General features: G+C 41.3%; 1 protein-coding gene across 1 annotated transcript in view; it reads left to right on the forward strand.

Annotated features, from left to right (window-relative positions):
• Nucleotides 1-12,686, forward strand: part of SERINC2 (serine incorporator 2) — a 68,968-nt gene that overhangs the window by 34,336 nt on the left and 21,946 nt on the right. Inside the window, exon 2 of the mRNA XM_040337930.1 lies at nt 11,552-11,713. Coding sequence (XP_040193864.1) covers nt 11,552-11,713 — 162 coding nt within the window. The remainder of the gene's footprint in view (nt 1-11,551; nt 11,714-12,686) is intronic.

Genomic DNA, 12,686 nt, shown 5'->3' on the forward strand with positions numbered 1-12,686 from the left:
CATACAACATTGTACCCATCTGAAATTTTTGTCCTTTTTTTTTCACACAAATAGAGCTTTCTTTTGGTGGTATTTGATCACCTCTGCGGTTTTTATTTTTTGCGCTATAAAAGAAAAAAGCCTGAAAATTCTGTAAAAAATAAAATAAAAAATCTAGTTTCTGTCATATTAGCAGGTTATTTCTCACACACAGCATATGCATACTACAAATTACACCCCAAAACACATTCTGCTATTCCTCCCGAGTATGGCGATACCACACATGTGAGACTTTTACACAGCGTGGCCACATACAGAGGCCCAACATGCAGGGAGCACCATCAGGCGTTCTGGAGCACCCAGGCCAATTCTGACATTTCTCTCCTACATGGAAAAATCATCATTTATTTGCTAAAAAATTACATAAAACCCCAAAACATTATATATATGCTTTTTTTTCAAAGACCCTAGAGAATACAATGGCGGTTGTTACAACTTTTTATCTTGCACGGTATTTTCGCAGCAATTTTTTGAACGCGTGTTTTAAAAAAAAAAAACAATTTTGTGCTTAAAAAAACCCAAAACAGTAAAGTTAGCCCAATGTTTTTGCATACTATGAAAGATGAAGTTACGCTGAGTAAATAGATACCTAACATGTCACCCTTCAAAATTGCACACGCTAGTGGAATTGCGCCAAACTTCGCTACTTAAAAATCCCCATAGGCAACGTATTGCAGCAGTATGGGGGTATTGCAGCAGTATGGGGGGTATTGCAGAGTATTGTGCAGGGATGGATGGCTGGATCTGTGACTGCAATTGTCACAGATCCAGCCACAGTGCTGCTGCTGCTGCCACCCGCTCCCCCCCCCCCCTCTCTCACACTGTACCAAACGGTATAGAGAGGAGAGGGAGGAACCGGCGTCATTACATGACGCCGGTTTGTTTACAAGTGATCGCGCTGACATTTGACGGCGCGATCACGTGGTAAGGAGCCACTTCCATTGGCTCCTTACCGCAATCCTTGTTGCTGCGGGTCCCGTGGACCCTGCGAGCGCCGGTGATCGAGTGTGCGGATCTAATGTGCGCGCCCGCTTGGGCGCGCGGGTCTGATTCTCTGGGAGGACGTATATTGATGCCCTCCCAGAGTAAGGGAACCGCCTTGTAGCCGTATATCGGCTATAGGGCGGTTACTAAGTGGTTAAATAGTTCCGCTCCAACACCATGTGAAAGATAAAATCCGTGTTCCAAATAATATTCGTGACATTTCACCAAAAGTGACAACAAAATGCTCTCACCAGATGGCTCTGGACAGCAAGTGACCATAAGACATGAAGTAACTCCTGGAAACCATTCAACGATCTCCTTCCAATCAATCGTTCACATGTGTGGTGAACTTGATCAAATGAACCCGGGACCAACCAGATCAAATCCTTAGGCCCTGTACACACGGTCGGACAAAACCGATGAAAACGGACTGAAGTTCAGTTTCATCGGTCCAAACCGACCGTGTGTGGACCCCATCGGTCCGTTATCCTTTGGTCGAAAAATTTAGAACTTTCTTTAAAATTTAACCGATGGACGCCTAACCGATCGGTCAAAACCGACGGTTAGAACGCAAAAGCATTGGTTCAAAACCCGCGCAAGCTCAGAATTAAGCATTGAACTTCATTTTTCTCAGCACGTCGTTGTGTTTTACTTCACCGCGTTGGACTCCATCGGTTTTTTAACTAATGGTGTGTACACAAATCAGACCATCAGTCTGCTTCAGCGGTGAACCGATGAAAACGGTCCGTCGGACCATTCTCATTAGATGGACCGACCGTGGGTACGCGGCCTCAGTGTCTTTCCTTCGCTCCAATCTCCTACATCTGTAAATCAAGCTCCGTCAAAAAGAGCCAGAGGCAGATATAGTGTCATCATCATGCCCTGTATCGTTCTCTGGCTTCCTAGGTCCTCCGGCTCCCCTGTGAGCTCCTTGCTCTCTCCGGGTCCCCCTTCAGCTCCCTGTGTGCTCCTTGCTCCTTTGGTCCACCTCTGTCTTGTATCTGTCGGGATGAAGAGCGGAGGAAGGGGCTGGTAAATGTGTATTTTACTAGCTCCTTCCCTTTCTTAATGAACAGAGTCAAAGATCGCTGACTGTCCATTTATAACTGAGCAACGTAACCTGTGTTTTATGATGCTTCAGTTTATAAATGAACAGGAGCCTCTGTCTCCTGTTCGTTCTTCTTCTTCAGTGCAGCTGAGGCTGTAGAGAAAGGGCCTGGGGAATCTGTGTCCTCAGTTCCTTTCCCTGTCTCAAAAGGGAGATGTCAGGGGTTTACTGAAATAATCAGCGAAGGTACTTGGTGCAAAGTACAGTAGCCATAACAAGCAAACATACATTTATTTAATTCTGGTTCTGTTAAGTACTGCAGTGTATCACTTTTTTTTACTTACTAATCCCATTGGGTAGAGGTTGTTCACTTAAAGTGAATAATCCCTTTGGAAAGTGAATGTTCACCTAACTTAAAAGTAAACACAAATTCACCTTATTCACTAGTCCTGTGAGGAAAATTTAAGTTGTTGTAAACCTTAGACATGAAATATGAACAAAACATATTCCTCTATAGTGTGTACTTAAAGTGGAGCTTCCATCCCCAAATTTTTTTTCATTATTGTGCTCATTAGACCTAAAAAAGTAAAAAAAAAAAAAAAAATTTTTTTACTCATCTGGAAATGCCTGTTGCTATGCGGTCCCACGAAATCTGCCTTTGAAATCACCTAGGATTCTGACATCCTCTCCCTCTAATGCTCCTGGGAAATGTGTGTCATTTCCCAGGATGCAGTGCGCTGTCCAATTATCACTTCCCATCCAAGACTTCCAGGAAGTAAGTGCTTGTAGGCTTCACAATGCCCACAAGCAAAATGACAACGGTGTAGACATTTGTAGACAACGGTTTTATAAACAATCTTTTTTTGAATATCTATGCGGATCGGCGGCGGATTGTAAAATAGTAAGTGACCGGATTTATATTATAAAAACGCAGGATGAAAGGACATACATTTAACCACTTGCTTACTAGGCACATATACCCCCTTCCTGACCAGAGGACTTTTTGCGATTCGGCACTGCGTCGCTTTAACTGACAATTGCGCGGTCGTGCGACGTGGCTCCCAAACAAAATTGACGTCCTTTTTTTCCCACAAATAGAGCTTTCTTTTGGTGGTATTTAATCACCTCTGCGGTTTTTATTTTTGCGCTATAAACAAAAATAGAGCGACAATTTAAAAAAAAAATAATAATATTTTTTACTTGTTGCTGTAATAAATAGCTAAAATTTTTTTAATTTTTTTTTTCTCAGTCTAGGCGTATACGTATTCTACATTTTTGGTAAAAAAAAAAATGTTATTTTTATTTTTTACTAGTAATGGCGGCGATCTGCGATTTTTATCAGTACTGCGACATTATGGCGGACACAACGGACACTTTTGACACATTTTTTTGGCACCATTCACATTTATACTGCTATAAATATGCACTAATTACTGTATAAATGTGACTGGCATTGAAGGGGTTAACACTAGGGAGTGAGGAATGGGTTAAATGTGTACCCTATATAGTGTTACTAACTGTGGGGGAAGGGGGGTGACTGGGGGAGGTGACCGATCTGTGTCCCTATGTACAAGAGACACAGATCGGTCTCCTCCTCTCCCTGACAGGACATGGATCTGTGTGTTTACACACACAGATCCATGTCCTTCTCTCTGTAACCGCCGATCGCAGGAGCCTGACGGACATCGCGGCCGCCAGGCACGCGCATCGGCATCCCAGTGATTTAAAAAAAACACGGCCTCCCAGAGATTTAGAGCCACCCCGCGGCCGTATAAAGTCGTACGGCCGTCGGAAAGTGGTTAAAAAATGCTAAATGCTAAACGGCACCGCATAATAGCTGATTATGAAATACTTACCTTACCAATCAGCGGCGCATTGCGAGGGGAATATCTCCTAAACCGTACAGGTTTAGGATATATTCTTTATACCTACAGGTAAGCCTTATTATAGGCTTACCTGTAGGTAAAAGTGAAATATAAGGGTTTACAACCACTTTAAGTTAACTCTTAAGGAGGACAGTGCCACCCGCTGACAGTTATTCTGTATTACACCTATAGTACCTAATTGAAGTTTAAAATACAATGTTAAAGCAGCATTTTTTTTTATTTTTTTTTTGCATTGACTCATTCCCAACTTGCAAAATAGTGACCCCAATGAATGTTTTTGCCATCTGTAAAGGGGCATTCTTCCCACCGACCACCAATGTAATGGGCATTCTTCCCACCGACCACCAATGTAATGGGCATTCTTCCCACCGACCACCAATGTAATGGGCATTCTTCCCACCGACCACCAATGTAATGGGCATTCTTCCCACCGACCACCAATGTAATGGGCATTCTTCCCACCGACCACCAATGTAATGGGCATTCTTCCCACCGACCACCAATGTAATGGGCATTCTTCCCACCGACCACCAATGTAATGGGCATTCTTCCCACCGACCACCAATGTAATGGGCATTCTTCCCACCGACCACCAATGTAATGGGCATTCTTCCCACCGACCACCAATGTAATGGGCATTCTTCCCACCGACCACCAATGTAATGGGCATTCTTCCCACCGACCACCAATGTAAGGGGCATTCTTCCCACCGACCACCAATGTAAGGGGCATTCTTCCCACCGACCACCAATGTAAGGGGCATTCTTCCCACCGACCACCAATGTAAGGGGCATTCTTTTCACTGATCATCACCAATGTAAGGAACATTCTTCCTACTGACCACCAATTATGTAAGGGACATTCTTCTCACTGTCACATGATATTTTAAAAAAGTATCGGTATTCGGTATCGGCGAGTACACGAAAAAAAGTATCAGTACTTGTACTCGGTCCTAAAAAAGTGGCATCGGGAATATATATATATATATATATATATATATATATATATATATATATATATATATATATATATATATATATATATATATATATATATATATATATATATATATATATATAATTATACAGGTGTGAGGGGGGCTGGCATATATACAGAATTTGGGGGAGCTGCTGAGTGCGTACAGGTGAGGTGGCCGGTGTGTGTGGATTCGCTGGGATGGCCCGTGGGCCCTTACATGGGCCTTATTAATTTTAAATGAATATTTTGTAACCTAGTTTTTATGAATACGTAGTCATTTCTTTGTACTCCTATCAGTGCTCATCAGTGACCATCATACCTGAGCGTATCTGTCCGGCCCGCGTAACGTATCTCTGATCGCCGCTCTAACTTTGGGCCTGAGTTCTTTATTCAGAAAGAACTTGCGCCCTTAGTTACGGCGGTGTAACGTATGTGTTGCGGCGTAAGGCCGCGTAGTTCAAATGGGGATGTATGGGGCGTGTTTTATTTAAATTTGTCTTGACCCCCTCGTTTTTTACGGTTTTTTTTTGGAATGGCGCATGCGCCGTCCATAAAATTTCCCAGTGTGCATTGCTCTAAATGACATCGCAAGGACGTCATTGATTTCGACGTGAACGTAAATTGCGTCCAGCCGTATTTGTGAACGACTTACGCAAACGACGTAAAAAATTCAAAACTCTGCGCGGGAACGACGGCCATACTTAACATTAGCTACGCCTCATATAGCAGGGGTAACTATACGCCGGAAAAAGCCGAACGCAAACAACGTAAAAAGAAAGCGCCGGGCGGTCGTTCGTTTCTGAATCGGCGTAAATCCTAATTTGCATATTCCTCGCGTAAAACATACGGAAGCGCCACCAACGGCCAGCCTGAAATTGCAGCCTAAGATCCGACAGTGTAAGACACTTACACCTGGCGGATCTTGGGGATATCTATGCGTAACTGATTCTATGAATCAGTCGCATAGATACGACCGAGCGCAATCAGAGATACAACGGCGTATCAGAAGATACGCCGTCATATCTCTTTCTGAATCTGGCCCACTGTCTGTATTTCACACATCCAACCGTTACTAATCCTGCAGGTACTGTAAGTAAGTGGTTAACAATGTGAAATAAATTTTACGTTTGTTTTGCCAACAAATTGGGAACTATGCAGAAAGAAAAATATAATGAAAAATCTATAGGACGGTTATTGATTTTGGCAGAATATTTATTAATTGCAGAATATTCAATATATCAGTATTTTAGAGATCACAAATGAACACAAGTTAAGATCAAAATGACATAATTACCCATTCCAAAATGGCTACTGTTTCAAATGAATGGTTATCGGAGGTAGAATGGTTTCAGGGATCTTCATGAATGTAAAAGATATGTATTGATGCATGTGTATGTCAGGGTGTAAGTGTCAGTCTGTCTGGGAGTGTGTGTATCTCCCAGTGTCCCCCCCCCCCCCCCCCCGTCCTAATTTTTCTTGTCCTAAATACTATTTCAGACAATGAGATCATAAAATTATAATAAGCTCTGCTTATTATAAGTCTTGTTCCTTATTCATTGGTAGGCAAGACTTAAAGGGTCACTAAAGGGAAAAAAAATTTTTTGCTGAAATGACTGTTTACAGGGTATAGAGACATAATAGTTAACTGATTCCTTTTAAAAATGATTACAAATAGATAAAAAACAATCATATAATGCAGGGCTCGACAAATCCCGGGCGCCATGGCGACTAGAAATAGGTTTTTTTTGTGAGCTGGCGCCATCTGGTGGTGAGCCGTTGGTATTACAAGTTATTACCACCAGATGTGTAAGCTGGCGCCATCTGGTGGTGGCCGTTGGTATTACAAGTTAAGCATTACAAGTTAAACAGCAATTCTAATGTAATTTTTCACTATTTTCACTGCCATCTTCTTCCCTCTAATTAGAACCCCCAAACATTATATATATTTTTTATCCTAACACCCTAGAGAATAAAATGGCGATCTTTGCAATACTTTCTGTCACGCCGTATTTGCGCAGCGGTCTTGCAAGCGCACTTTTTTGGGAAAAAATTACACTTTTTTTAATTAAAAAATATGACAACAGTAAAGTTATCCCCATTTTTTTTAATACTATGAAAGATAATGTTACGCTGAGTAAATTGATACCCAACATGTCATGCTTCAAAATTACGTCCGCTCGTGGAATGGCGAAAAACTTTTACCCTTTAAAATCTCCATAGGCGACGTTTAAAAAATTCTACAGGTTGCATGTTTTGAGTTACAGAGGAGGTCGAGAATTATTGCTCTCGCTCTACCAATCGCGGCGATACCTCACATGTGTGGTTTGAACACCGTTTACATATGCGGTCGCTGCTCATGTATGTGTTCGCTTCTGCGCGCAAGCTCGTCGGGACGGGGCGCGTTTTCTGGCTCCTAACTTTTTTAGCTGGCTCCTAGATTCCAAGCAAATTTGTCAACCCCTGAATGTACCTACAGTTTAGTTTCGATTTTGCTGTTGTTTCCTGGTTCTCTGATGTACAGAGCCAGAGAGCCAATAGAGAGCAGTGAAGGTTTTGCAAAACGAAACTGGATTGGTGCTGAGGGGTTTTAGACACACCTCCTTGATTAGACACCACAGTGAGAAATCTCCCAGTACTGTGGTGATCAGGAAACAGACAACCAGGAAGTGTCCAGAACAGAGAGCAATTACAGCAACATCAAAGCAAAAACGAACAATGAGGACATGAAACCAGGACTGCAGTAAGGTAAAGGAAGCTATTTAGCTAAAAAAATTATTCCTTTAGTGACCCTTTAATCATTTACTCACCAGGAGCCCAATGATTTTCAGGTAATATCACCTTCAACCACCAGGTGTCTCACATGTCTTTTTGAGTTTCTCTTCTAATTAATATATTTTATTTTTCATAATGTGTATTATTTTATATAATGGTGAGAATAATATATATCTTTTAGTATTCTGGTAACTGGTATCCTATAAAATACGCTCCAGTATGATTTTTGATTCGTTGACAGAACATAAAATGTTTTTTTTTTTTTTTTTTTTTTTTTTGTGTGTGTATATATATATATATATATATATATATATATATATATATATATATATATATATATATATATATATATATATATATATATATATATATATATATATAAATGTCTTTTTATACTGGTTGTTTAGGAATGACACAGGTTATATATATCAATCAATATTACACAAAATGATTATCTATATGGATAAATGGATGATTCTGATATATCTGATGGGTATGCGTTTAATCTGAATATAGCCTACAGTCTTATATAGTTATAATCATAATTGGGTGTATTTCATAATACTAATTAGCTTTTCAAAACATTTCTACTTATAAAATCACTACTTTCATATATATATTTTCTTTATAACAAAGTTTTTAGATCATCAGATATTAAAATTATAATTATCTTTTGTGACCTACAAATATCATAGATAATTTAAATGTCTTATAATAACATGTAGGTATTTTTAAAATGTATTCTGACTTGCATAACTTTAAATCTTTCACACCATGTGTTTGAGATGGACTTTGAGCAGTCCAATGGATGTTTAAATGACTTTGCTTGTCCAAACAGTCTTTACTTGAGCACAGTGTATTTTTCTAGATAAAGAGTATTTCCATGTGATAAATGCTTAGTTGGCTATCTGTGAAAAATATTCCCTATGGCAGGTTTCAGAAGCTACCATTGTTTCCGGCAGTTTTGGTTTCACCACCTGCTTGTAAAAAGCCTCTAATATTTGATGCAAGATAACTCGTACAAACATGAGCTCACAACTTTTTCTCTGAATGATTTCCAAAAGAGCAACAGCCCAATGATTGTGAGATCATGGTTCATCTGTTTTTTGAGGCCTAATCGAACCTCACATTTTTGCCAGTAAATTATAAGAATTTATTATTTCTTCACAACCCACAACAGTTTAACCACTTGAGCCCCGCGCTATTGACAAAAGACGTCAACAGCGCGGTTCTCAGGTGCCAAGTGGACGTCTTTGGACGTCATTTGGAATGCATTACCCGCGCGCGCCACTGGGAGGCACGCGGCGGGTAACCACTGTGCCGCCGCATCGCTGGGGACCCGATGCGTGTACCTGGCGGGCGCGATTTCCGCCGGGTACACGCGATCGTCGGGAACACAGCCGGTAACAGCAGGGACGTGGAGCTCTGTGTGTAAACACAGAGCTCCACGTGCTGTTAGAGGAGAGGAGACCGATCTGTGTCTCTTGTACATAGAGACACAGCATCGGTCACCTCCCCCAGTCACCCCCCTCCCCCACACAGTTAGAACACACCCAGGCTACACAGTTAACCCCTCCCTCACCCCCTAGTGTTAACCCCTTCCTTGCCAGTCACATTTATACAGTAATTAGTGCATTTTATAGCACTGATCGCTGTATAAATTTGTGTCAAATTTGTCAAATTTGTGTCAAAAGTGTCCGATACGTCCGTCGCAATATTGCAGTCCCAATAAAAATCGCAGATCGCCGCCATTACTAGTAAAAAAAAAATAATGAAAAAAAATCATAATTCTGTTCCCCATTTTGTAGGCGCTATAACTTTTGCGCAAACCAGTCGCTTATTGCGATTTTTTTTTTTATTTTATTTTTTTTACAAAAATACGTCGAAAAATACGTATCGGCGTTAACTGAGAATTTTTTATTAAAAAAAAAAAAAAAAAAGGGAGGTTTATTATAGCAACAAGTAAAAAAAATATATATATTTTTTAAATTGTCGCTCTTTTTTTGTTTATAGCGCAAAAAATAAAAACCGCAGAGGTGATCAAATACCACCAAAATAAAGCTCTATTTGTGGGGAAAAAAGGACGTCGATTTTGTTTGGGAGCCACGTCGCACGACCGCGCAAATGTCAGTTAAAGCGACGCAGTGCCGGAAGCTGAAATTTCGCCTGGGAACGAAGGGGGTTTATGTGCCCAGTAAGCAAGTGGTTAATGGCTAACTTCAGTCTCTGGAATAATATCCTAGCACACAAACTACCCAAGTAGCCATGCCTATTGTTACTTGGCTAATAACAAATCTATGAATCAGTTAGTTTGAAATAGGACATGAAATGGAAAGTTCAAAGATTTAACTTCAACATTTTATGTTCATTTTGCAAAAAGGGAGAAAATTTGCTTTGTTTAATTTTGACTACCAAGTAGAGCTGGACGATTTTTGGCCCCAAAAAAATCTGCGATTATTTATAAAAAAAAAAAAAAAAAAAACTTGATTCACGATTCGAATCAAGTTTATTTTTTTTCTGGTGGACACCGCGCCGGTCCTAAGGAGTTGCGGGCAGGAGTTTTTAGGCGAAGCCGCGGCCTTGGCCTAGTCCACCGCGATCCTGGGAAAAGTCCGCAGACTAGGCCGAAGCCGTGGCCTCGCCTAAAAAAATCCTGCACGCAGCGATCCTGGGAAAAGGCTGAGGACTTGGCCGAGAACTCGCCTGGGCTTTGGCCCAGTCCGCGGCGTCCGGCCTCGCTGCCTTTTCCCAGGATCAAGACGAGCAGCAGGCGGGATTTTTTAGGCGAGGCTTCGGCCTAGTCCGCGGAGCGCCGATCCTATGAAGAAAAAAAAAAAAAAAAAGTACCAAGCCATATTAAAAAAAACATGAAAAGGAAAATATAATGGTTTTGAATCAAATGCATTAAACACATGTATTTTTAAAGTAGTAGTAAACCGTGGCTTTCAAAAAGGAAAACAAAATCCCCTGCAAGGCAATGACATAATGTGCTAGTATGCATCACATAATGGCACATTATGAAATACTTACCTTAGAACAAAGCCCTCCAGCGGTGCGCTGTCAATGCCGACAGGGCTTCCATCTTCCCATGGTCTTCCTTCTGGGTTCAAGGGCTCCATGAGTGGCTGGGGCCACAATGATGTCACTTTTTGCTATAGCACGGAGCTCTGAAGGCACGGTATGCCAGACCTTCAGAGTGCATGTGCTGGTGACGTTACTGGCTGCATCCAGTGTGAATATCTTCTAAACACCACAAGTTTAGGAGATATTCACTGCAACTACAGGTAAGCCTTATTATAGGATCAAAACATTTATTAACTGTCACTTTAATTACTACTTGTATACAGTAGTTGCATAGTTATTTATGTCAATACCATTTCCTATATCCCTTTTATATTGCATCAGCTAAGGTGCCCATCTAAGCGTTTTTTATTTATTTTTTGTTTGTTTTTTAATTATCAACACTCCCTGCTGACGCCACCAACTGTGGAACAGATTTCTACACCCTTACTCACTGAGTGGCCACATGTTTTTTCCCAATGCAAGAATATCTATCTATCTATCTATCTATCTATCTATCTCTATCTCTCTCCCTCTCCCTCATCACAGAGGCTGCAAAAAAATATTCTTTAGGTAACATTTTTTTAATAAATGGAAAATCATTTGTGCATAGTTAAATGGTTTTTAAATAATTGCAATAGAAATACATGTATCTAGAATGTAAACAAAAACGTATATCTTAGCCTTGTGTCGCCAACTGGTCTCCAGTATATTTTAAGTTTCATATCTAGTATTATTCTTAGTGCTGAACTCACTCTAATTTCCCCTTCCTATAATTTGGCAGGCTTCCTGTTTGTGTGGCACAGCACCATGCCTCCTTTGTGGATGTTGTCCATCTTCCAAGAACTCCACTATAACACGGCTGACATTCTCCATCTTTCTGCTTCTTGGAACTTTAGTAGCTTGCATTATGATCATACCAGGGGTGGAAAATGGACTGAAGAAGGTATGTGGCTATATATTTTTCGTTTTTTTTTTTTTTTTTTTTTTTCTGTGTGTCTGTTTTTTTTGTTTTTTATGTACATTTGTACTTGGGAATGTAACTAAATCTAACCTAAAAATAGTATACCTCTGATACATTTGCCATGATTTAACTTTGTGGCAAGTGGATGGTCGAATTTTAGATTGATGCATGGTTAACTTTGATAAAATATGCTAAGATGTAAATTGTACTTAAATACCACAATATGTAATTTGCTCTGTATTGGACATGATCCAGACTAATCTGGAAAACCATGTTTACCTTGTACTCTAGCCCACATACTGTAGATAAGCCTAAGGCTCCTTTCACACGTGCGGACTGTATGTCCGCTTTTTCATCCATCTGTTTGCGGATGAAAACGGGACATACATTGGTACCTATGAGATTGCGGGTGTCTGTGGATGAACATCCGCCGACACCCAATCTCGTCCGCCTCCGCAGTGATCCGATTCTGCAGACGGAAGAAAACCCTATTTTCCCTTCCCGTCTTTCAGGACAGCCCACAATTGAGAGATACTCCTCCTCTTCCTCTAGGAAACACTGCGCCAGCCCATAAATTTCTCACTCCCCCTGCCAGACCTCAGTATTAGTGTTTCCTCCGGTGGGGAGACGCTGTGCATGGGAACCTAGGCCAATTCAGGCAGAGGACTGAGGCCATTCTTTTTACCTTAAAGGAAGCAGAGGCTTTTCAGGTGAATCCTGGTGCGGTGCAGGCCCACCATTAGCCACCCCATCCACGCCGAGCGCGGCTGCTGGTTGTGGGGGACCCCTATCCCGTCCAGTGGGGCGCAGCGAGGGAGACATCAAGGCTCGCCCTGTACTACAGGCCGCAAAATTTTTTGAACCGAGCGGGCTGGACGGCGGGTGACGTCATTTCCGGCGTAGAGCGGATGTCTCCCCTTTGAACCGCGACTTCCGGTTCCGGGTCGCGGTGCTG

Source organism: Rana temporaria, chromosome 2, assembly GCF_905171775.1.
Source record: "Rana temporaria chromosome 2, aRanTem1.1, whole genome shotgun sequence".
Lineage (NCBI taxonomy): Eukaryota > Metazoa > Chordata > Amphibia > Anura > Ranidae > Rana > Rana temporaria.